Raw genomic sequence first — 26,997 nt, forward strand, 5'->3', positions numbered from 1 at the left:
GAGTTTCTGAAGCTTATCTTTATTTGCTCAAGATGGTTTGAAAGTTGGAAAAAAAAAAAGATACACAGAAGAGAAATACAGAAAGACTCTTTTTCTTAAGGTCCCTTTTTTTTTTTACACCGGGTCCGTTGTGCAACGCTGACAGAACTGTAGATCAAAGGAAACCAACACAAGTTCTTAGTTTTCTCAACTTTCTCTTATTGAGAACATTTCAAAAACATCTGAATCAGACTGCGGTGCTGACCCAACGTTTTTAAACTCGAAAGTGGTGCAAAAGTACTAAAACATCAAACAAAATCACCTCAAAAACAAGCAGATTTCTTCATTCAGTCCTGAGACGGTGTAAGCCTTTCGGGTTCGGTCGCGTGGAGACGACACGACTGAACCTTTGGAGAACAACAGCTCACAGAAACGTTAAGGATCTCTACATATTTTTTTTGTTATTTTTCAACTAACCTGACAGAAGAGCTGAAAACAGGAATGAAGAAGTGATCCCAACAAGTACTGTCTGTGTATCTAAAGTGTGATGTAGCTCAATGGTAAACGCTGGGCTGCAGTTTCTCATGAAGTGGGGAAAAAAAACGGTTATCGAACTGAGAAGATGCTTTTACCGTCTTCACAGAGCTGAAATCTTCAGGCTCCAGCAACTGATATGTTGACCAAGATGAACTTGAAGTTTAACACTGCTCAGACCACTCAAGTAAAAGGTTTAATAAATGTGTTGTTTTTTTTTTTTACCACAAATAGTGTTAGAAAATTCAAAGAAACCTTTCTTTTACTTTGTCACACTGAAAATTTAGAAGAAAAAAAAAAACGTGAGTACATTTATTATAAGTAGGGGGGAAAAAGTATGCTTCAAGAATAAAAAAAAGTTTGATGATTTTTTTCCACATATTTTAAGATAACCAGACTGTCTCTAAAGTTTTGATTGGCAATCAAGTGATCTTGTTTCACTGGGGAATAAATATGATGCGACTCAGGAGGCAGGTTCACGCTGTGCAGGGACGGCCTCTGGGGAATAAATATGACATGAAACAGAGCATAATTTCTCTCAGCCACACTTCTAAATCAAAAACACATGAGAACATATCATTCAAAAGGAGCAGGTTGTCCGCTGTGCAAAGATGACTTACAAAAATATTAGTCAGTGTTTGAAATTTTATGGGGAAATTTATAAAAGCTTATTACTTTCCAATTCCTCTCATGTAGGAAAGTAGTAAGTGCCTCCATAATGTCTTCTTTTGTTCGTTTTCCACTCCTTCTGTCCAGAATCCAACTCTGCTTTCCCATCCAAAACTTTCCATTTCTGCTGCGATTCTGCATTTGCGGCGGCAGCAGCCGTGCAGTCTGCCATCTCCCGTCGTACAGAACGGCATTGTTACCAACAACCTTTTTATATAATCAAGTTCACACAGTGTGACATGTTCAAAATCCGTTTCGGAATCACTCGCTGCGTGCCTCTGTGATGTGTGTTGATCTTCCTAATTCAGGAAATGGCTACAAGTTAATAGCTCCTTGCCTCGACTTGCCCACATCTGCAGTGAGAGTAATAATTAAAAAGATTAAAACACCTGGAACTGTGACAAGGACAGATGGAAGATGATCCAAGTTTATCTGAACAAGATGATGTGGGAGGTAAAAGAAAATATCTTGAAAGCTCGCTCTGAACATCAGCTTTAAAATTCAGATCCAAGCTTTGCAAAGTGGATGCATGATTTAAAACGGGCCCAGAGAGCAAGAAATCACCAACTGAAAAAAATAAAAATAAGAGAGCAGAATAACAGATAAAGTAGGTTAAAAAAAAAGATATGTTTCTACACTGCAGAGTCTGACAGTAATTATCCATTTCATTCTGTCAAATTGGCTCCAATAGCTGCTAGAGTTAGGAAAATCCGTACAACCAAAAGCTGCATCACTCTTTGGATGCACAGACAGTATATTTTAACACAAATTTCATGTTTTTTTATTGTTGTATATGTTAGCAATAAAAAAAAAATCTACAAAGGAAGCCCCCAACTACATCTAACAATCTTGAACCTGATAAGGATAACAGAGTTATTCCTTCGACGCAAAGAAAATATTAAAACAGCCGAGAAACGTTTTCTTCACACCTCTCTGATTACAGTACATTTCAGGGAACAAAGATCTGTGTAGTGCGTGTCTGTTTTGATCGAGAAAATATGCAACGCACAGGCAGAGATAAAATAAAAACAAAAAAAAAAAACAAAATAAAAATAAAAAGGCATCAAAAAGCAACAACATCCAGCGAGCAAAGAAATGTGCACCCACTTCCTGACGCTGTGCGTAAACATGACTTCACTTCCTCCATGATTCCTGAATGTGTCCGCATGCTCCGTAAAATACATCAAAGTGCAAACACCATTTTTATGCGAGTCCGCCGTGCATCGTAAAGCGACTCATTTACATTAGGTCATGATTGAAATGGTTTCTGTCCTCTTCTGATTTTTACAGCTACGTGACAAGTAGACTGAGTCAAAGTGCACAAGATTAAAAAAACGAAAAGAAAAGAAGTAAAGGTAGGAAACAAGCTTTCTGTGTCATTTTGTATTTAAATTGCTGTTCACCCCGGTGTCCCAACACCTCCCCCCCCCCCAGGTTCCCAACCCTGACGCTAAACCTCTGATGCTGCTGATGATGGTACACACCCCTGCTGGTGGAGTGGTGGGCGGAAGGGGGCCGAGCTCTCACACGGTGAGGGAGATGAAGCTGTTATATCTCTGGATGTTCCTCTTGAGGATCTCGGAGCACGGCCCCAGTACGCGCTCGAAGCGGGGCCGGTCCAGCTTCACGCACTTGAGGGGTCCGCGGGCGACGACGGTGGCTGCCCGGGGACGGTTCAGCAGCAGGGCGATCTCACCTGGACGCAACAGGAGCGGATGGTCAAAATCAGAGGCGGATGAAAAAGTAATTAGAAAGACGGCACTCACCAAAGTAGTCTGAGGGTCCGAGGCGCCCGACCTCGACGTACTCCTCATTGTCAGATCGGCGCTGCAGAACAGAGGCTATTCCCTGCACACACAGAAACAGAAAGGTCCTCAGCTATGTAGAAGTAAAGCAAAACTATGGAAACAAAAAGTGGACAGGAGGCTGAACATCATGAGGAGGATTAGGCTGAGGAGAAAATTCCTCTGCTTCATAAGAACACAGGTGCACTGGATTTAGTCGTCGGCGCTGTGGGACGAACACCTGTTGAGAGGGACGCACACGAACAGGAACGTCCAAGACGGGACAGGACAGAAAAATCCATCATCTCTGCCCCGGTTCCTCCGCTGAATAATAAACACAAACATCTAAGCCCACTTGGGGATGAAGTGAGTCATCATTGTCTCCATCACGAAATCCTCTAAATCAGAACTCATCCGTGAACTGGAAACTGCTGTAATGTCCAACAAAGAGGAGCTTTAAGTCCTTAAATGACCCCCAAAACACTGCACAAACACACACACGCACACACACACATAAATTCTGAGCTAATATTAGAAAACTCTAAATCAAAAAAAGCACCTGAGAGTCTAACAACTCCAGGGGATGCATATATATTCATCATGCATTTTTGTTGTTGTGGGAAGCTTGAGTGTGTGATTCATCTAACAAGCAAAGGCAAGGGGAAATTATTTGGATTTATTTTGGCCAACAAAGGATTATTCCTGCAGCTGTTAGCAAACTTCAAACTACATGCCTCAAAATGTAAGATTTTCCAAAATCTCCCAGAAAACACGCTTGAAGCTGCACTCAATGTACGCTTTGCAAGCATATTCAGCGCTAATCTCGAAACATGCGACGTTTTAAGAGCTGCTATAATTGATGGCAGGTAAAAAAAGGAAAAAAAAAAAAAAAAAAGGAAAGTCAAGACGGGAAGTTCCCGGCTTGTCTTGGACTGCTTTAGAAGACAGAGTTGATTGTTCCAGCAATCCCTCAAACGTTTCTAATCCCTTTCTGCTTTCTGTGCTCCTGGTCGCTGACCAGGCTAATAATGCTAAATATGAATATAATGAGGCTTAATGAGAACCCCCCTCAAACTGCCAGCAGCTACTGGCAGACAAAGGTGAGACTGTATTTCAACAAAAGGATGTGTGTGTGACTCCGTGAGTTTATGCTAGAAATGAGCTGTGCAGAGTATTTCAAGCAAGGAGTAATTTGCGAATCCCCTTCTCGAATCAGTGCTGGAAAATGTGCACGGTGCAGTTACCACGTTGATAACGCAACACATCGCAACAGTGACAGTGACAGTCAGAGAGACCATGGGAAAGTCATTTACGCTGTTGTGCAGCAGCGCTGTCTTCATATGGCGCTTTATTCAGACGCCTTGAATGTGATAAAATATGATTTATCTGATAACTAATCTAATCAGCCAGGAAAAGGAGAGTGTTAAGAGAGCAGCCAAGAACCCTGGAGGAACTCTGGCAGGAAAATATGTTGGCATGACAACCACAAGTCCTGAACTCAACAAATTTGGGCTTCATGGGAAAATAGAAGATGTGACTTAAACTGTTTTGCTTAAATTCTAAAAACACTGGATGTGGAGAAAAATTAACACTTCACATCAGTGGAGGTGGCAGCATCATGCTGTGGGGAGGCTTTTATGTAGAATATCAAGGGAATCTGGTTAGGGTTCAGGGGAAGATGAACGGAGTTAAATCCTGGAAGAAAATCAAACTGGATTTAGAAATGATGTTACATCAGCATTTCAGGTATATAAATACACTCATTTCTTTTTTTGCTGGTTAACACCTGGTTGTGGTTTTGTATTGAGATAAAAAAAAACACTCATCAGTACTTCACAGTTTTTTAAAGGTTTTACTGGCCTTTATTTAGCAGTTGTTAGACAGAAAGGTGGGTTATGGGTGAGAGAGAGGGAGAGAGAGAGAGGGTGGGGGAGGTGTGAGGGGGCCATGTGGCAAAGGTCGGGCCAGGACTTGAACTCGCAACAGCCGCGTTGAGGACCAAGGCCTCCACACACACGGGTCACACTTTACCCCTGCGCCACCGACGTGCCCTAAAATTACTTCACAGTTGCTGTTTATGACAAGAAAAACAATTTTAAATCCCAATAAATGGTGAATCTCTTTCCAATTTACCTCCCCATTATTGTTTCTTCACATTTTTAGCCCGTTCAAGTGCTATTTTTGCAACTTATGAACTGCATTTGCAGGATTGCAGTTGGATTTTTTTTTCCAAGCTGAAGGAGAAACGAATAAGCGGGAAGGTAGCGCTCCTGTGTTTACAACCACCGTAATACTCTCCTTTCCATTCATGTCCAAACAAAGAGAGTGAGACAGTGCAGCGCTGCAACAACAGTTGCTCGTGAACAGGCCTCATCCAGTGTGGTCCAGATAACCATCTCATACTGTACCACCTCAGGGGGAGTGCTCTGCTCCACAGATATTTCTTTTATAAACATTTAAGAGCTTCGCCTGCCTAACAAAGGCCGTTCCAGACCGCTGACAACAAAAGGCGGCAGGAGAGGTCAGGCATAAAGAAAAACAAACAGAAAATAACAGGGAAAACGCGAGTGAATAAAGAGTTCACGCCAATTAAATGAGAGACAAGCGGCCGTCTGTCCCTCAGCAGGTCCTTTGTGACAGCTCATGCGCAGAAATACATATTCACATGCATCAGCACTTAAATAAATACGCCACAGGCGGAAGGTAATGAATCAACTTGGGATGACAAGTCAAAATGTAACAGCTTGCTTGTACGAGAAGCACTGGAACGCCGACGCGCTCAGAGAAACACAGACAGGGGCACGGGGCGAGATGGAGAAAGGTGATATCCGGAATAGCCTGTTCATGGGGCCACCCAGCACCAGGAGTGTCTGCACCTTCTCATTCAAACACACACAGCTCACAGGCTGCAAGCAGCACCGTTTCTAACCAAATTTGCTCTCTTCTTCCATCCGCGCCTGAGGGCTGCGTTAAAGCAATTCCAAAAATGACTTTACTCCATTAGGACCCGGTGATCTTTATCTTCCTCCGAACCACCCTTCGATTTGAAAACCTCAAATAAAAAATTACCTGCCTTACGGACTCCATTGATCTGCCCTCGCTTAGATCAGGCATCAGCTGAACTGCACGTCAGGAAGCAGGTTTGGAATACAGACGAACAGCAGATGATGTATGCTGTTGGAAATCCACAGAGGGTCTTTGTTCTGCGTGACCCACTGGGACCCTCTGAGTCCCGTCAGTGTGATTACTCTTGTGGGAGGTCAAAAGACAAATGTGAGCCAGCTTATGAAATACTGTTTAGAGCGATGAGTGTGGGAGACGAGGGCAAATACGTGAGCAGAGAAGACGACTTCATGACGTTCCTACCTTTAAGAACGTCTGTGTTTTATTTACATAGTGATATTTAAAATATATATATATTTTTTTCCTGAACTAACTTCATATTTGGAAATAAAAATATAGAACCTTAAATATTTTCACATTCAATTACATTATAACCACAAACTTCAGTTTATTTTTGGGGGATTTTATGTGATGGATCAACATGAAGTAGCGTTCACGTGATTTCAAAACACCGTGTGTGGGAGGAAACATTAAATTCCACGTTGAAACACAGCAGCGGCAGCACCATGCTGTGGGGAGGCTGGTCGGAGTTGATCATAAGGTGGATGGAAAAGATTTCAGAGTCAGGATCAACGTCCAGTTGAACAATATGTAAAGCCCATTTACACTTTTACTTGACAGCAAAGATTTGCAGCCAACTCATTATTTTGATATTTTTAATAATAAAAGAATTTAACCATGTTAAATAATAGGGTAGCATACATCAAGCCACAAAAGTATGCAAGTCTACGGAGAAGTATTCACACCTCATTAACTTTTCCACATTTTGTCACGTCACCACCACCTCCTGCAGGTTTCCTTTCAGGACGGACCTGTAAGCAGTTCTGTCTGTCTTTCCATCAACTCCAACCATTTTCCCCATCTATGCTAAACTCAGTCATTACCCCAGCATAATACTGCCATGGCCTTACTTTACGTAAGGACTAAGGATTATTTTATTTGTATTCTAAAATGAAAAGCCTTCCATTCATGACAACAGAAGAAGGAGAAGAAATAAGGACGGAAAAAAGTGGTTGACGTTAAGGAAGCTGAGATTCGACACCTCGTGGCCCCTGGAGCCTGTGAGGGCTTGTTTGTACAGTGTGAGAATAAAATGTAAACATGTCCTCTTTCATTAAAGCCTCGATCTTCCATCCAGGCCACAAAAACATGATGTCTCCATAAACTCCTTCTTTTAAAGCGGTACGTATTTAGTGGTGTTTTTTTCTTTTTTTTCCCTTTCGCTGATTCACAAATAATAGCGAGAGGAGACAGATTAGGACACAAGGGACATATGAGCAAAGGCACTGCAGTCATATAAATAGCAACAACAACCATAATATGTGCACATGAGAAGACACAGAAAAAGGGAGAATATGGTGAGACTGCAGGGAGCTTTTCTTGCAATTAGTCACACTTTCAAAATCCTCCTTTATTTTGCGGTCTGCCCACACGTCCTGCCCTCCTTTGCTCATCCCTTTCCTCTCTGCCTCCGTCTGTCTCCCTCGCTCTCTCTCGTCTCCCTTCCCGGGAGGCCGGGTCTCCTGACCCCGTGTGAAAGTCAGCAGCACGCATTCCAGCCCAGTCCACGGCGCTCTGGGAAAGTTGGGCTGCCATGAGACATGAGGTTACAAACGGAACCGAACCGCTACTGGGCGCAAAAGTAGGTGGAAAAACAGTGGGTGTGTACAGGCCCACGAAAGATTTAAGGTGGGAAACGGCGATAAATCTTGTATAAAATGTAGTCATCGTCCTTAATGATAAGAGCGCCTGATCTGCGATAAGCACAAGCTAAAACTTGTTTGTTGAGTCGGAAAACGCATTCCCCTCTTTGCTCCCACTTTTACTGTATCTCCATCTTCTATTCCCCTCGAGTTCACAACATATTTTTCTCCTTTTGGCATGTACAAACTCCCAGATCGGTGAGTCATGCAAAGTTGATTGTTTTTCTTTTTTTTTTCTTCTTTTTCTATTTTCTGCAGAGTCAGTCTGACCTTTGAGGGATGTCTGCAGCTAAATTTGGAGGCCTCAGACACGACCAGCTGGTGAAATACAATGTTAGGAAGTTTAAAGCACTCATTCAGCTAAAACCTTCCCAAGTACTCTTGCATTACGACACACATCAATGCACTTTCTTGGTATTTTAAGAAACAGACCAACACAGAGCATAAGTAACTGTTAGGTTGGTGGAAAAGAATGATTTTCAACATTTTTTTTGTCAATATAAATCAAAGAAGTATTGTGCATAAATGTAGACAAAATACTTCTGCTGCAATGTCTGCTCTCTTTGACCATCGACAGACTGACCATTTTTGCTCATTCTCCTTCACAAAGTAGCTCAGGTTCATTTAGATTTAAAGGAGTGTTCCCACAGAATCCCAATAAGTTCCCAATATACTCTAGATTTTGGGTCACTCTAAGACATGAATTTCCTTCAATCTGAACCATCCCATATTAGTTCAGATCGTATCTTTAGTCTTGTTGTCCTGTAGCAAAGTGAATCTCCTTCCCGGTAGCAAGTCTTCTGCAGGATTGCCTTATAATCTGCTCTGGCCATCTTTCCATCAACCCCTGTGTGGACCAGCTATCCCTGACCACACAGGAGATTGCTCATCAATTCTCCAACCTAATCCGCAGCTCCCTGGGCCTCCTGGCTGCTTCGTATTGCTCTATCACATAAAATCCAAACACAAAGCTCGTGTCTGTAAAGTGTGCAACTGGGTAAAAGTGTGAAGACTTTGACAGAGTTTAATTTAGATTCAATATTTTAGCTTTTTATGGAAGCAATAAGATGTTTAGGGAAAACAATGAGAGGCTGGGGAGTGACACAGACACTAAAGTCACTGCTCAAATCAAGGATGGCTGCAAGCACTGCTGCAGCTAAATATAATGTTTCACCATGTTTGCTAAAGTACAGCCTGTAAACATTACATGTGGCCACTGTTCACAAAGAGCTCAATTTGTTGTGTGTGTGATTACAACCTGCTAACCTCATTTTACTGCTCCTCAATAGCTGGTTTACTTAGTGTTGTGTGTGAGTGTGTGTGTGCGTGTGGTATCCTGGGTGTTCGTCATTAGGAGAACTGGTCTTCATTGCCACACATTCAGTTTAACAGAGTGTGCACTTCTTATGCTGTCAGGCACCCCCCGACCCCCACCCAATTTTCATGGCTGAACTGGAGCCAAAAGCAAATACAGGTCAGTGTCAAGATAAGATTTGGGAATTTTACGGCAACATCTGGAGGTCTTGTACTGACTTGTGGTCAGTAGTAAGAGTGACAACATGCTGTCCTTAAGAAAGTCAATTGTAGCAGGTAATGTAAGGGACTTTAAAACATCTCACAGCTGAAAGTGAGGAGTGGGGAAAACTTTCCACAGACTGACGTCAGAGGCTGGTGGCTGTCTGCCTCACCGAAGTTGTTTCAGCCAAAGGGAGTAAAACTAGCTGTTATGGGGGAAGGTGTTCTAGCTTTTTACTCAGTTAAGACACACATTTTTTGTTTATATTGCTTGACTAGTAAAACAAGGCTGTTTAGTTGCAATTTTTTTTTGCAATTAAATCTATTTGCAAGAAGCAAACAAAAAGATTGCATATTGAGAAGAAAATATACATATATATATATATATATATATATATATATATATATATAATTTTTTTTTTTTATTTTATTTTGCAAGGTAACAGTGCTTCCAACTGCAGCACTGTGCACTGAGCTTCTGTAGTTCAGAGTGATGTCAGCAAAGTCAGGCATCTTGTTTGACAAGTGTGTTTTATAGTTTCTATTTATTTGGACTTTGAATTCAGGTCAACTCTATGGTGGAATATTAGGGCCAGGATATGATTTTGTAATTTTTTTTTTTTTTAATTGCAAGAATAAAGTCTGAATAATACAAGAAAGAACAAACTTAGTAGTATTCTGAGCATGAAGTGGTAAATTTATGCGAACTTCGACATGAAAAACAACCAAAAAAAAAAAAAGTTGGATGTTGAGCATCTTGAGAAGTTGTACATTGGTTTTACAAATAAAGAAATGTTTAATCTTTTAAAACACCAGAATTAAATTATTATCAGTAGCAGGTCATTGTAACAATTTTGCAAATAATTACAAGATGTTCTGGTAAGATTGTGTCTTTATTACGATAATTTGTGATTATATTCTCGCAATTAAACAACTAAACTTTTCTTGTAGCCTGGCCCTAATAATTCACTCTCACAGAAGAAATGTTAAGAGTCGCTTTCTGAAAACATTTTCTGTCATTTGTAATTTACTTTTAGAGAAAAGAAAGCAATTCTTTTTAAATTAAAATCGGAACTCGAATCTGGTATTTCATTTGTAAGCCATGTCGCCCAGCCCTAATTGGAGTTGAAGCCAGGCTCAGTGATGAGAGCGAAAAAAACAAAAGAAAAGAGATGTAGAACAAAGGGAGAGTGTTGTGTAGGAAGGATACCGGTGAAGAGAAAAAAACAGATTCAGTAAAACATGGGATAAAGTCTGACATCATTCAGCCTCCTTACATTTCACCTCCGCCTTACCTAATCTTGCGTACTGTAATCAAAGCTAAGAAGAAATCTGGACGGACATGGACATTACTGCCGGCATGTGATGAGGTGAGCATCACCTGCAGGAGAGTCTGAAAAGAGGAGAGGAAAGAGAAGCGGGGTCTCCCTCCCGTCAGGAGCCCTCCAGCCAGAATCCTCCTGGCCTGACCCCGCTGAAAGCTATACAAGTATGGAGTTAATCAAAACTGTGTTAGGATGACAGGCAAGGGGCCCTCCGAGAAGCCATGCCAGGGGCCCCTTCTCCACAAAGCTTGCACTGTGAGGGGGGCCTGCCCTTTGCACAGGAATTGTGGTTGAGGGCCGGGGCAGGTAATCTGTCTGCTGGTGGCAATAAACTAAAATCAGTTCTGATGTCAGCGGAGAAGTCTTCAAGGCTTCGGCTCAGTGACATGAACGTCAACCCTTGTGCGCCCACCTGATGACACATGCATACACTCAGGTCCTACATGTCAGCACTTACACTTTAGAGGAAATGAGACAAAGCGTTGAAATTAGCCAACATAATGGGCAGACATGACAGATCCTTACCTCTGTAATAATGAAGAAGTCATCTCCGGGCTCGCCCTGCACTACGATCTTCTCCCCATCCTCAAACTGAACTGGCTCCAGGGCATCAGCCACAGTCAGGCGCTCCCACTTATCCAAAGACTCTGTGAATGAAGCACGTTAAAACTGTGAAACAGCGGACGCACAAACTCATATTCAAACCGTGTAGGTTTCACGCTCACAGACGCTGCTGCCTTCACGGTTCTCCAGGGAAGTTGCGGGGATAAATCCCATTCCAGGCTAATCCGGTTATTCATCAGGAACCATTACATTTCAGATCCTTTGACTACTCCCCTCGTTTCATGGAGGCCCAGGGAGCTTAAACACCTTAAAACTGAGCCCTAAATCTGTTCTACTTACGGTGGTTTGTGGTGACAGAGATATGATTTATCCCCAAAAAGAATCTTTTACTCAGCAATAAGCTACGTATGAGAGCGTGCTGAATGCAGCGCCTTGCAAAAGTATTCAGACCATGTGAACGTTTCAATATTTTGTGGCGTTGCACCCACAAACTTCATTGAGATTTGATGTGAAACATCAACAAACATTTGAGCTAGTAAAGGCGCACATCTATTTGTTGTTGTAGAGAGAAAGTAAAAAGCGACAAAAAGTCCTGCTAAAAGTTTACAAAAAGCCACATATGGACCAATGCAAACATAGAGGGTATTATAAAGATGCATAATATTGGGAAAAGAGAATGCTAACCAAATATTGCAATCAAGTTCTTTGTGATTGCAATTTTATACATATTCAGGGCTGCAATTAATTATTTTAGTAATCGGTTATTCTTACAATTAAGCAATTAATTGTATGTCAATGGGAACAGCTTTAATGCAATATAAAAAATGCACTAAAATGTACATATAGGGAGAACCTAAATACAGGAAAATTTTTGCAAAAAAAAAGGGGCAGCTAAAAACTTACTGGGATGGAAAATCACCTCTAACAGGAATGGAACATCACATTAAATCTCACTAACAAGTTTGTGGTTGCAAAAAGGAAAAAAAATCCTCAAGAGCAAAGAGTACTCTGAAATTAGACCGATTAAATAAAACATCAGGTCTATTTAGTTGCTTTTACAACCAGCAAATTAGTGACCAAAAATAGTCGCTAATTATTATTAAATATTTCCAAAACATTTTACAATAAAGCTGGAATGAATCGAGCTTGGAAAAAAGGAAAATTCAATCAGTATTTTCTTTCAGCCAGTTGGTTGTTCCAACTATCCGACCGCAGGGACATTGACGTGGTTAGCCCGAGATATTCCTAGAAGCCGTTGGCTATTTCGCAGAAACCCGAGCCGATAGTTTCTCATCGCTCTCGGAAAAAACAGAAATGCTTCGACCAAAAGAGGTCAAAGCCACGCAAAATGTGATGTTTAAGGAAGACCGATCGGCCAGTAATAACCAAGTATCTCCACACAGATGTTTGACCAGATGATCTCATCCTTCATTCACACATCAGCAGATCAGTGTGGGCTAATCTTCCCCAGGCCTATCCATCTGCATGTGGAATGTGGCTTATCTGCAGCGAAAACACTCCTCATCCTCGGCTTTGTCTAGATGAAAAGATGACTCCCTGTTTTTATTTGACTAAGACACGAGTTAGAGGCGTAAAACTGCAGCGGGCTCTCTTTGTCTGGCAGCATTGTCTCCCGGTGAGCTCACGAACTGATCCTGTTGTGTCTATTTATCTGTGTGTATAACCGTGTATGCATTTAGGATTAACTAGGATAGGCCTGGCAGTTTGGAGGTGTCCAGTGTCCTCTCCGGTGGGGCCGCGCTGTCTGCCGGACCCAGATGGATGTCTTCTGTCTGGCTGCAAACTAAAAGGCAGCAGGTCCTGCAGAGAGGTGATCCTTAACGGCAAGGCAAGTAACACGATACAGAGATGTCTTGACTAAAGGAGCTACATTTTACGCTTCGCGGAGCCTGCACCCACTTGGATCGGCTCGCTGTAAACATCCAGGGACCCCACCGCTGGGATGTCGGAGCCTGCTTAAGTGCGAGTGCGACAAACATTTGTTGTTTCTCACTTGACACGAAAACATCAAGGGCTTGCACCCAATTTTGTGGCCATCTCTGAAATCAAAGACAAACAAAAACACTCTCGCCCCCTCTCCCTCTTGCGTCTGACAGAGGGCGAGCAGAGAGGCGAAGCAGTGGAAAGGGGGGACTGAAGAGAGGTATTCTACCTCAACGAGGGAGGCGGGTTCTCGAATTCAAGCCTCAACAAAGCTGTCAAAAGGGGAGAATAAAAATGAAAAGAGCCGACTTCAGAGAGACAATCTCCTGAGTCCCTGAATTGAGTGTATGCGTTTACTCACCCAGCTAATAACTCTGTACAGGGGGCACGGCCTTACCCTAACACACCACACACACACACAATCAAGCGGATGGGGATGAGACGTCACTTCCAATTGCAACTCAATTCGAAAGTCAGAATGAATCTCATTCACCTTCCCTTTAAATCCAGTGGCCTGTGTAGGCTGGGTGTTATCCAAATTCCAGCAGGAAAGAGAGGCTTATCCTAACCCCCTATACTTTAATTGTCCACACAGAGACATTACAGAGTGTGGCGGGCTTAAGGGCGAACACTGAGTAGATTAAGACTGTAAACACAAACCTTACTCCGCTATAGGCCCCGTGTGACAGCGTATGCCTGTGTTTATGTGGGGCTAATCTATAATATATGTTAATTTAACTCCCTCAACTCTGGATGCTGGGCCTTTTAAATCAACTTCGATCACAGATTATTATTGCTTGTGCAAAAGTACCCATTCTTTATTAAAGTAGAAACAATGAACGAGTCGTCTTAGTGTAAATTTCTTGCCGCACTTTGTCCCATTAAAACTGCAAACTTCAATGTATTTCATAGGATTTTGTGATACAGCAGTAAGAGGTGAAAAGACAGCATGCATAGCTTCCCAGTTTTTTGAGAACACAATTCTGGAAAGTTATCTCTTGTTTGTTCCTAGCCTACAGTATGTTTTTTGTTCAATCCAATCCAGAGGACTTAAAAACGTCAAGTGAGTCAGGCTGCCTGATGAGCAGCCAACTCAATGGTTGGAAAAAGTTGGAGCAGCTTTAAGTTTGAGAGGCCGTAGGGTTGAAGCTTACTATACGGGTAAGGCATTTAAAAACAAAGAATTTTAAAATTAAATCTCAAACAAACAAGAAGTCAGTGGCGTGGTGCTAAAACTGAAGTAATGTGTTCACATTTTTTGTACCAGTTAGCAGCCAAAGAATTTTATTCGACACATACACGACTCAAATTTGATGAGTTCTGAAGGAAATTGGTTGTGCTGGATGAAAATAAACGTAGACCACACTTTTCTGAATTTCATTTAGAAAACAAATTGAAAAGAATGTATATTTCCCACAATTTCACAAATTGTCCAAATGCCGAAGGCTTATAAATACTTTTAAAAGGCACCGTATTGATCTGACAAATACACTTACCAAGGATGGAGACCTTGCTGAGGAACTCTTCGTACATCTTTCTCTTTCTCAGAGTACTTCCCTGTGAGACAAACAGAAATAACATTATCTGATCGATACAGTCCTAAATCAACTGGTAGCACCGCAGTTTCATTGTGCTGCTAAATACTGGAGTGGCTCGGATTCAAAAAGCACATTCTGATTCATTTTGCAACGGCTTTTATTTTTCTCCCACTTTCATCATTGGCGGATTAGCAAAAGCAAGTGTCAGCAAAACATGAATTAAGTTTTTTAATATCTGAAAATATTTGAGCGGTTATTACTTTTCTGCGTCTTGCATGAAAAATTTTTTTGCACTGGCTATCAATCATGCAGCAAGAAAAGTCCAGTGCCCAATAAAAATAAACTACAATACAAGTTTTTTTTTTTTTTTAAAGATTAACGTGTCACAGTTCACAGGGTCATGCTTAGGGAGGCTTGTGTGAGATATGGAGTAAAGTTTATTGCGTGTGTGTCTGTCTGTGTGGCCCGCCCCACCCACCAGGCAGGGGACTTTCCCCTCCCTGGTTTTGCCATGAAAATCAGGTGCTTCCTGACAAGTCCGGACCCAGAGGACCCCTTCCCTAATTGCGTTTCTTCTTCACTGCACAGAGCCACTCAGGGAGAGCGGGAGAATAAAGAAAGCAAAAATAAAAAAATAAAAAAAAGAGAGAAGAAAATCCAGTGAGGACAGGCGATCTTGTCCGACCCGTTTCTGCTGTTTGCATGTGGTAGTGATATATGTATTGAGGCTTGGGGTGTCTTCAGCACAAGCGCTCGAGTCCCACTGCTGCCTCTAATTTCATATAATTTCACATTTTGTCTTAAAAGGGGAGAAAATCTTCCCAAGTGAGTCAACGTCAAACTGAGGATCGTAAACAACTTGATTAAAGGAATTCTAGGCTGCTCTGCCTCCCTCCTGGATAAATGATTTGAGTGCGTGCAGGCAAGTCTGTTTTTAGTTCTGCCACTTATGTTTCACTGCTATCTGAGCAGGGACGAAATTTTGAGGCTCTAACTGTTAAACTTTCACATGCACACTGCGCTCCAACTTTTACAGCTTTTCTGCGAAGCTTAAAGATTCAAAATGCTTGCCGGGCAAACATAAAATGTATACGGCACGTTTGATTTATGCGAGTGCTGCAGGAACAGCAGGGTGGGCCCCAAGTAATGTGAGGGATTTGCATTTCCAAATAAAAACATGACACTACTGAATGTCATACTTTCTAGCAGTCGTCTTTATTGGCATCTACCTGGGAGGGCTCCAGCACACGACCATGTGTAAAAACGTCCTACTTCTCTTTGACCTACTGTCTTCGCCATTTATGTGGTTAAAGATGAACCAGCATTTTTGTCTGTTTGCCGTCTTTGAGGTGGAATCATCAAAGGCTTGAGGTGTGGAGCGCAGCCAGACTAAACCAACTGTATCTTAAGCCCCATCGCTATCACCTTCATCTCCATCCAACGTGACACATAACCGCTCCCTCACCCTTCATCGCTCCTTTTTTCTTGCTATAATTTCCCCTTGTTTCCTTTCGTCTTGTGTTCTGTTTGTTGACAGTGGTCTGTCAGTTTGATAATAGCTTTGGATGTAACTGTGTCTGTTTAAATACCAAGATGACACAACAGCACTGGTATTGTATGACTGATGGCAGCACAATGGGGAGAGTGTGTTTACTACAAGGACTGGTATTACATTGTTTGCTCAACTCTAGAATAAGGAAAGTGGTGGGATGCGTGGGTGTGGTGGAGTTTGAGGGGACGCCTTGGCTTTGCTTTACAACATCAATGAAATGTTACACATATATACTGTGTCGTCAACATGCTTGTTGGTTAAAATTATTTATGAACAATTTAATAATGTGATTTACGCTTTACTCTTCCAGGAATAGACTACGGTTTTCAACTTTTACTTTAAACCTTAAAAATCCGTAGCCTTTCCTCACCTTCCGGTCTCTGTACAAACAATACAATATTTTACTAAATTACGACCTCTTTGAAATATTTTTTTAAATTTTTATTTAAAAGTAACAGTCGCCTTTAACAGCTACACCATCATTCACAAATCTACAGAGCTGCGATGAGGAGTTCCTCAGGGTTTTGTTGTGGGACCCGTCTTGGTTTTGTTATGGATTCTCCCGTCAGGTCCAGATAATTCAGCAGTGCAAAGATGTTTATGATTGTCCTTTTTCTGACGAGATTAATTAAAAGGGCTAACAAGGTCTGATTTTAAATGTCTTAGTTTAGGATAAATGTAAAAGAAATACAGCATAAAATAATCAGATTTTAGGGATAGTTTTCTTGACTAAATATAGACCAACATCAAATATTATTCATGTCTGTACATAAATAATAGTTGAATTAATAGTAGTGTAGTCCTATGTCCTTGTACTATAGTACTTGTACTCTCTTTGACCAGTACATTACATTTGTATCAGTTAATACTTTCAACATTCCAGCATTTCATTTTGAAGCATACTGCAAACATACGCTCCTTTACAGATGTTTCATCTGTAATTAACTTTGTAGTAGCCGTGATTTGATGTTTATTTACTTCAGCTTTCTTATGTTGTTTGATTCAGGGTACTCATCTGTTTGCTGTTGAATTCCCAGACAGTGATTCCCTCCTCAGGGAATACCATAATAATAGAAAACAGATCCGTTTGTTAGCACAAGCTTTCTTCATTTTAAACGAAACCCTGTAATCACGTAAAACATAAAATCACTTGTAGAGGCTAGTTCTGTGTGCTACATTTGTGTGATACACTGTTTTTTTTTGTGTGCTTATTACATAATCAAGGATGTGTGTTGTAATGCACATAACAAATTTGTAACATTTCTGACCTTCATGCACCAATTATTTCACTAAGGGGAAATAACAGAAATATATTTTAGGAGGCCGCGTTATGTTAATGGCAGTGTTTATATTCACTTTTCTATATTGCTGTCAATCAACAAAAAAAATTAATGAGGTTAATCAGATGCTGTGATTAATCATTAATGACTATGTCTAACTTTGTAAGCTCCTGCTGCACTCCAATTAAAATGCAATTAATTATCATGTTGTAGCAGAAATGGGCAACTAAGGGAAACATGCTCCACTACACATGCATACATAGTAGTAAACTTGTTCAGGGAACAACTGACAGATAAGATATATCTTATTTTCTAGTTCTTGGATGGACTCCCGTTTCTGATTTTGCCCTGGGCAACTGCCCAGATAGCCAATATAAAAAAAGAAACTACCACTCTATGCATGTTTTCATAAAATGTTTAAGGAAATATTTTGTTCTCTCAATCTAAATATGTCTGAGGATTCTCAGTTTTCCATGTTTCAGGAAGGTTTGAAAGAAGTCATGGTTTTAAGCATTAATTTAGAATGTGCCTCTCCCTTCATTACTGACAGTCGCTCATCTTCAGCCAGAAGCATACGTAGCATACATGTATCATAATGGGTGTGTGTAACAATGCAGGGTGTAAAATGAACACCACGCTGCTGTGTAACGACAGAGCGAGTGAAATTAGCTTTGACGTCACGTGTCATTTTCTTCCTAATCTAAATATAACAATTGCCTAAACATTTTGGACTGAAAGTTGAAAGCTTTGCCCACAGCCCATGACTGGTTGGAAGTGATCAAATAATTATTGGTTAAATCAATCAGAAAGTAGATCCAACTCTGTAGCTACGCTAGTCAATTCAAGCATCTGGCATGCCGAGGTGAGTAAATCTTCATTAGTGCATTCACAAATGCCTGCGTAGCACAACAGGTGAAGAACATTAATGGGACGGCTGTGGCTGAGAGGGAAAAGCAGATGTCTTGCAATCGGAAAGTCCAGTTTCCTCCACCATCTGTTGAAGCTCTATTGGCCAGACACTTAACCCCAAGTTGCCTATCAATCAATGCTGGTGAATGTAGCTCTAGTGTGAAAAGAACACAATGTAACGTCAGTCGATTTATCTCGCCAATGCTCTGATATTTGTGTAGCATTTATTGATATTTTATAGTAGTGGCACATATGTGTAATATACATGGCATCTCTAGATTTTGGCAGTCATGTCACAGAATATTTCAATATCTCTTAAAAAACGGTGGATGTTTTGCTTAGCTAGAGGTAAAATGTACTTTGCTTAAGAACCAGATGTGTGCAAAGACGATGCCTGAGTGTTTTCTTAATGTCAACCACATAAATTTACATGATTTTGAATTGTGAGAGTGAGAATGAGAATGTTAATGAGAGAATACTGTGACAAATATATTTTTTACTGATAAAATAGGGATTGGATTAAAGTAAGGTATATCCTCACATCATTGGGGGGCCTTGTGTTCTGACTGTGTTCTCACTGTGTCTTAATGAACAGATTGTGTTTTTGTCCTAGTTGTGATTCCCAATCTAGTTTTACTCAGCAACATGCATCGATCCATTTTCATTTCTTTCCTAATCATATTCAGGGTGTTTAGGGGGTTGGATGCTACCCATCAGTCCACTGGCTCGTCTAGCTAAATAACTCCAAAGAAATGCCAGCACAAGTCTGTGCAATTCTACAAATGAGTTTGTCTTGAAATCAAATGGATCAGTGACAAGTGGTAAAGTGGCTAAATATCGTTTTATCTTATAATTTGTAGATTATGAAGACAAAGAGGACAGGGAAGCAGATGTGAAAAAGTCAAACAAACAGCAGTGCCAATGCACATTTCAACCTCAGCGCTAACTAGCTGCAGTCCCAGAGATTCAGCATAATTTTTTTTTTCACTGAGAAACACATATTCTTACACAAAGAGAGAATGCTCATTGTGTTGGCCAAAGAGGCTGCCAGAATACCACACTTTGTAAAAAGAAAAAAAAAAGCTTTACAAATCATTGACAGCAATAATTAACTACAGGTTTGTGTAATTGAATTCTGTTTTCAGCCCCGCCACCCCCCTTCTTCTAGCTGCCGCTGCTGCTGGTAAGAACGAAGGAATGGGAGCAGCAGAGAGCGAGAATCCTCTCAAAGAAAGGTTACCCGGGCAGATTGAGCCGTCACTTTAACTATGCGCTTAAGAGGTGACATGAGTGCTAGGCAGATTGCTGCCAACTTTACAATGAGCTTAAATTCCACTTCTCAAAAAAAAAAAAAAAGGCCTTCTTCCATCTCCATGAGCTCCGTTTGACATAAAACAGAATTTTCACTGCTGCCGATGGCAAAGTTTAGATACACACAGGAATCAGGAAGGTTAATTGGTGTCTGACTAATTTATTTGGAATAAAGTGTTAGGAACGTCCGAAGTAATGTTTAGCTGGACAAGGAGGTCTCACAGAGGCGTACTCAGACATGTGAAATAATTAGTCATTCTTACAGAACAAAAATATGTCTGTGAGTCTGACAGCCAGGGCAGAGCACCTAATGTTTCCACTTTAAACATTTAGACATTCCTACTAGATAAGCTCCTGGAGTGGGAAGTGCATGTACAGGCATTAGGACTGACCCTTTCTCTCCTCCTCAGCCCCCCACACACTCACTGCTTTTACTTTTTTCCCCCCTTTCTTCATCTAAGAAAGAAGAAAGGAGATATAGGGAGATATTAAAATGGGAGGATAGACTCCTGTGTGTGCATGCATGTGTCAGAATGCACATGTAAATGAAAGCAGGTGCTACAAGTGTTTAAGGAGTTTTAAGTAGGCTAAGTAGGAGGAAATATAGGAAGCAAATGAGCATGAAAGATTAGTGTTGAGAACCCACTGTAAAGATCTTAAATGTATGCACATATATCATACTTACAGTACTTCAGTATTAAATTACAGTATGACTGATGTTACTCTGCATTTTTATGGTTTAATGCTACTTTTATCTTTATTAAAATGTCAAATTTTGGTCAATTTTAAACTACAAATAACAGTTAAAAAAGGTTTTGAACTGTTATTATGCTATTATGTGTGGAAGTCTTTCATATCCCTTAAACTTTTCCACATTTTGTCGCATTATAACTAGAAACTTAGAGAAACGCATTGCAAATTTTATGCTGGATACGTAACACAATATATGCAGAATGCATACAAGAATGATTTAATAAAAAAGTAAAAATATAAAATTTCACTAGTATCGATCCTTTTACAAAATTTGACAGGTTTTCTTCCAGGATTGTCCCGTATTTAGCTCCATCCATCTTCTCACCCACTATGTCCCTGTTAAAGTAAAACCTTACACAGCATGATACGGCCATGTGTCACCACAAGGACGGTGCTGTTCCAGTGATGTGTATTTATACTGAGATTAATACAAACATCCATGCTGGCTGCACGGATTTTATTTAGGAGCATGAAAGTAAAAAGACCTTAAGACAGATGCACGCAACATTTTTGGATTTTCCTGAGGTTGTGTTGTTTTCTGTCCAATTAACAGAAACACACAACTTGTGTTGATCTGTTGTATAAATTCATTAAAAGTTCATTGACATTCTAAAGTGAGAAAATCTGAAATAGTTTAATAGTTCACAATACATTTGCAATTTAATGAGAGCTTGATATTCAATTTGTAAAAAAAAAAAAAGAAGTTATTTACTGTATTTTATTGTGCTAAAATGAGCTAGCTGTGTAACAATACTGTTTTTTAATACTGGAGATTTGGCCAATTCAAAGTAATTATAACTTGTTTTGTTACTTACCATGAGGATGCGGCGGTAGCTGTCCCTGTCAATGCCCCACAGTTTAAGATCTGTTTTGGCCTTGACGGTGGCAGCTCTTGGAGTCCCATAGATCAGGGCCAGCTCACCAAAGCTTCCCCCCTCTCCGATATTGGTCACCAGCTCACAGTTCACATAAACCTGCAGAGATAAAAAGAGAAAGGAGGGACGGACAGGCCATGAGATTGTCTGCTTCAAAGAGCACTGACAAATGAAAACCAGTTGCACTCTGGCTTTTGCAGCCCTCACAAAGCTATTGACTCTTATTTTCTATTTTCTACTCTAAGCCTTCAAATGAGATCCTCTAAGGGAATCCATCCCATCCATTTCTTCACCTTTCTCTCCTGTCATCTGAAAGAGACTGAGTTAGACAGATGTGTAAAACGGTTCTGTCCCCAAGTCAAACTCATACACACTCCCTTGCTTACATGCAGAGCTCCATTTAGGCCAGCCGGTAGAACTCTAAAGACAATACAACCTCAGTGAGGCCGTCTCTGGGGCCGTCACAGTCGCAACTGTCAACACGCTATCCACTATCTTGTTGACTTAATAACACAGGGAGACAGGAGGGAGGGAAACAGAAGGAGGGTTTATTCCTTTGCTCTTTGCTGTGAATTGCGAAAATAGTTAGAAGACATTATTCAGACTCTAAGGGGAACCACAAGGGACCCATCCGTCACCATATGCTGGATTCTGTTCAAAGGGATGCAGAGTACTGACTGTGGTTACGTCAAGCTCCGAAGAACAATTATCCGAACGTTGCAAAAGCGTTACATCAGAGCAGAACGGTGGTGGAGTTTTTACGACAATTTCCAATCCTGTTCCCAGGTGGTAATTATTTTAACTTAACTGTTGTACTAGCAAGCTTTTATTCAGATCCCTAGAGCAGTCGAGTAAATTTGAGGTTTTGGTAAGTGCGGCTCTATAAAGAAAGGCTGAAGTGAAGCATGTTTTGCCATTTTTACAGACTAAATATGAGCAGACAACTGTGAGGCTGGGAGAAGATAACAAACAAAATCAAAATGAGAATAAAGCATGAATTTGTGCTTAGTTACTTGGTTTGCAAAAAAAAAAAATCTAGTTTAGGTTGAAAGCATCAAGCTTGCTACTTTACAAATTTTGTATATGCTGGTTTCACTTGCATAAAAGGCTGCGTCTAAAAGTAAATAGATTTGTGTGCAAACATAAGGGGGATTAAATTAGTAGCAACTTTCAGGCAGTTTATGAGTCGTTGGCTAATTTACACCCCTGTCTAATGAGAGACATCTTCACACTCTCGTAACATCTGCACTGTTCTTGATGTAGTTTAGTGCCAGGGTTGTGGCTGGGAGGCAGGCAGCCGCTGTCTGTAAGGGATGGAAGAGAGGGATATGAGGTGAAATAGATGTAGAAGAGGGCGAGGTTTGGCAAGGGAGGGAGGTGAGCTTGAGGATAGTCTTCCCACAGCTTGGGTGCAGGCAGAAAAGAGTCTGTGGGAGCAGATTCAGTGGTGAGCAGGACACATCTGGTTTAACACATCGAAGGAGGAGCAATCAAGGCAGAGCAGAGCTGCAGCTGCGGGACGCTGCAGCTGTCGAGTCGAAACAACTTCATGGAAAACTTTAGGAACAAGTGGAAATATGATAATTTAAGCTTGGGATATGTTAAAATAAAATGCAAAAGACAGAAATAAAAATTACAGAAAGATCTAAAAGCACAGCATGGAGGAATTTAGACTATACAAATTCACATTAGTGGTGAAATTTTTTTTTTTTTTACAATGTTTTAAATCACGCTTACATTTCTTTATAAACTACAGTGTTAAATGTATCGGCTCACACCTCCAATTGATCAAGGTGTTCCAATCACTTCCACAACGACAAGAGGTGTAGAATCCACCTAATTGGTATTCAGACTGCTTTTACAATCATTTGTGAAACTATAGGTCACTCAAGAACTCAGTGAATTTTAGTTCCCTACAGTGAGCCGTGAAACCGCAGTAGAAAATTTTCTCACAACTAAATATTCCAAATTCAACTGTTGGTGTCATTATAGCAAAGTTGAAGCAACTGGGAACACAAGAGTTAAAAACATCTTCAATGGGAGCAATGGTTATATAGTTCCAACACGACTTAGATTAGCTCAGGATCTGTCTGTCGGGTGCTTCATGTAGTGGTTTCCAAGGCCAAGCAGCTGTTTCTTAACCTTATATCATCAGGTGCAAGGCAAAGCCTCCGACTGGTGAATAGCACAACACCACAGGACTGAGGAGCAGTGAGACCTGTTCTCTGGGTGGACAAATCAGCTCCAGGTACATGAAACATGTTGCGAACAGACTGGAAATTAAGTGAACATGATTCACTGAGCACTTTTAAGCCCAGACTGAGAGCACTAGAGATGACTTCCTTAAATTGTGGCTGTTTTTAATAATCATTTGTAAAGCATTTTAATTGTGTAAGTACATGTAATTATTGTGTAAACCCTTGCTGCCTCTTGGCCAGGACTCACTTGACAAAGAGGTTTTTAATCTCAATAGGACTTTTGTGGTTAAATGTACGCAAAACCTTTTTTTAAAAAAAAGCCCCTTTCTTCAGGGTACTTTTAAAGTGGACTAAGACTTTTGCACAGAACAATGTTTCACTTGGTTTAGTTTGGCTTCATCATGTCCTTGTCTGCCTGACAGAAACCAGAGACAGTGTTGAAACAGTTCCTGTTGAGCACGATATCTTACAAGAGTAATAATCAAATTTCTACTTAAGTCCTTATCTGCTATCTAAATACACTTTACGCTTAAACACAAAAACTGAATGATGTTTTGTGCAAAATTGTGGCTCACGTCTCTTTCACATGAATCTCAGTATAGTTTAGATTACTTATCTAATCACATCAATAAGACAATCTGAAACAATGCCAGTCAAAAACAGCAAGATTAGAAGCTATTTAAATTGTGGTTGTTGTATCAAGGTACCATCTCAGTGTTTTACTTCCTACTTTCAATTTAGGATGGATTCCTGATGTTGGAAACCTTAAAAAAAAACTCACCAACCTGCCTCTCTTCTCTTATCCAGCTTTTGTTTTGTTTTTTTGGTCACTGCTGTAAGCTGATAAGGTCACTTCCTGTTTAACTTTCCATCAGCTCCTGTTTTATCTCTCCACTTAAGTCTATCGGTTGGTGTCAGGCTCGCAAAGACAATAGATCTTCTCAATTCTCTGAAGCGCCATGTTCAGATTGTCATCAGACCAGAACCAGACTTTGAAGAGGACAAAACATGAGGGCAGCTCAACAAACCAGGCCATCTGTAGGGGTGCAATTTTGTCTTGACATGATAGAAGGAAGGTTTCTTCCTTCTCCACAGTCTTGTTTTACGAACTATCTTTAAAAACAGTGGGATGGAAATTGACACTGGTAAACCTCCAACTGGAATACCTTCAAATATTTTTTTTGTCTACTTTTCTTTTAGTATCAGAAGAATTAACAAAATGAGCGGACGCACAGAGATACAAAAAGGTGTTCAGAAGAAAACTGTGTTTTCAACGATGGTTGAAAGAGAGCTCGCCTTTCAACAGATAACAGGAAGGCTGAATGTATCACAGCAAAAGGTCCGATTGAACTTTTTGAATTTTTAAGTTGTGTTTGTCACTGAACATGTCACGTTGGAAATTTTTGACACAATGTAAAGATCTGCATTCTCTACGAATACACGACACTGCTGCTTTTGCAATGGTAATTGCGCTAATCGCTAATGAGCTAAAATTGTTTTAATCATTTAAACACTATTACAAACCTATCTAAAAGTGAATAGTCTCTTACATGCACACATGGCAGGAAAGCTAAAAACACAAACAAAAAAAACATTACAGTTTTGGAAATAGATAAAAAAAATTCTAATTAGTGTGTGAAAAAATAAGTTAAATTTAACAGTGTTTATCCCATACTACCTGTCAAAATTAATACATTAAAGACAATGTTTGTTAGGTGGTTCTATTAACCTCAACATTTCAAAGACATTTAGACATTAGCAGACATGTTTATGTAGACATTTTAGCACCATTTCAGCCACACGTTCATGCTGTTCAGACAGAACAGCTTTTTGCTTGGGGTTGTGTGTTTGTGTGTGTCAGACACTTACATCCACTTCACCTTGGTCAATCACATAGAAGTTGTCGCCTTCATCGCCTGCAAAGGAGAGAGGAGGAATCATTAGTTAATAACAATAAAGAAAATAACTAACAGGCATGCAATCTAGCTTACTTCATTATTTCCTATAAAAGGTTGTTGATAAATAAATCCTGAATTGTATAGTAGATAGGAGTAAGAAAGAATGACGTGCAGCAAAAGGTCTGGCCTGGATTCAAATGCAGACTTGTTGGAGTAATAGGCAATCTTACTGTGGTACATGTCCAAATTGAGCTATAATTTTAAACTAAAATGGTTTAAACATACCAAAGAACACAAATAACTTCACTCTTAAAATAATAACAATGCAAATTTAAAGGTCTGTCTTATTTGTTTATTTCCCAAAAAGAAATAAAACAAATGAAAGAATTGTTCCAGTACTTTAGGTCCCTATAAATAAAATGGCTTTGAGCTTCTGGGTAGCGTTAAAAGTGCTACTGCCTTACTGAGAATACGTATTTCATAGGCCATGCCAATAACTTTGTGCAAATGTGCTCTTGCCAGCAGAAAGTTGCAGCAATGACAGTATTCATTACTTTGGTTTAATAGCGGAAACTTTGAAACATAAGTGTCTGAACATGCAAAGCTTTAACACCTCAGTGGCTTGGAAGGGAACAGTGCCTAACTACAGGTGGTTGCTTCATTCATCGTGGTCTTTATATGACTGAAAACTATATTTATACTTTGAAAGCAACATTCAATCCATAAAATATGGTCTAATTGCATCACTGTCATAAAAAGGCTGTGCTTTTGAGGTAAACTCTCAAAGAGATGAATGGGATATGTGATTGATATATTCTAAAAGCATCTCTGGATAACAAAAACAGTAAAACAGCTAAATTTAGAAGAAAAAGTAGGTAAAGTGGGTAAATGAGACGTGTATAAAACTGCAGCCTTTTGGCACAAGTAAAGATGCAACATTGAGTGTATTTTTAATCTAAGTTTACCTGAAGACTTAAAGTGTGGAGAGGACCATGTGAGTAAAGTTCACAGAAGTTCACATGGCTAATTAATTCTGAGAGGATTGGAGGGCTCGTTAATCAGAGTGCCCTATTTGTCACATGAAATGTTCGTTGTCTGTCTGAAAGCCTACCCCTGAAAAGACCCTAAAAAAGCCACGCACACACACATATTCTGACAAACCTGCTGCAACCTGGCCCTGCCATAATTTTTCTTCTTTCTCCCTCTTTCTTCTCATCTATCCCTCTTTCAATTTCCTCTAACTGTGTCTGCCTTTTCTTGTACTCTTCCTGTCTTTTATCACTTTGGTGGCCAGGTCTTTGTTTTGTGTCTTTCACTTGAGAGTGCAGGCAAATGTTTAACCAGAACCTGTGCTCACAAACACACACAGATATACACGTTCTCACACAAGCGGAGATGCCTCATGTGGCCTAGTTTCAACAGATTAATTTTCATATATACTGATAACGAACCAAAGGACAACATGGGTTATATCTTTGATCTCCAGGGTGTTGTTATACCCAGAGTACCAATATTAGTGGTTTAGCAGAATGATATTAAGAGA

At 40.3% G+C, this 26,997-nt stretch overlaps 1 protein-coding gene across 5 annotated transcripts in view; it reads right to left on the reverse strand.

The window, feature by feature from the left end:
• prkar1b (protein kinase, cAMP-dependent, regulatory, type I, beta) overlaps window positions 1–26,997 on the reverse strand; it is a 67,814-nt gene continuing 40,817 nt past the window's right edge. For all 5 annotated transcript variants that reach the window (XM_008416713.3, XM_017306354.2, XM_008416714.3 and 2 more), the window contains 6 exons: window positions 25,426–25,472; window positions 21,299–21,457; window positions 14,637–14,697; window positions 11,158–11,279; window positions 2,949–3,030; window positions 1–2,878 (listed from right to left, as the gene is read on the reverse strand). In XM_008416713.3, the coding sequence (XP_008414935.1) occupies window positions 2,706–2,878; window positions 2,949–3,030; window positions 11,158–11,279; window positions 14,637–14,697; window positions 21,299–21,457; window positions 25,426–25,472 (644 nt within the window). In that variant the 3' untranslated portion in view covers window positions 1–2,705. The remainder of the gene's footprint in view (window positions 2,879–2,948; window positions 3,031–11,157; window positions 11,280–14,636; window positions 14,698–21,298; window positions 21,458–25,425; window positions 25,473–26,997) is intronic.

The sequence above is a fragment of the Poecilia reticulata genome, chromosome 8, assembly GCF_904066995.2.
Source record: "Poecilia reticulata chromosome 8, P_reticulata-male-v2, whole genome shotgun sequence".
Classification (NCBI taxonomy): domain Eukaryota; kingdom Metazoa; phylum Chordata; class Actinopteri; order Cyprinodontiformes; family Poeciliidae; genus Poecilia; species Poecilia reticulata.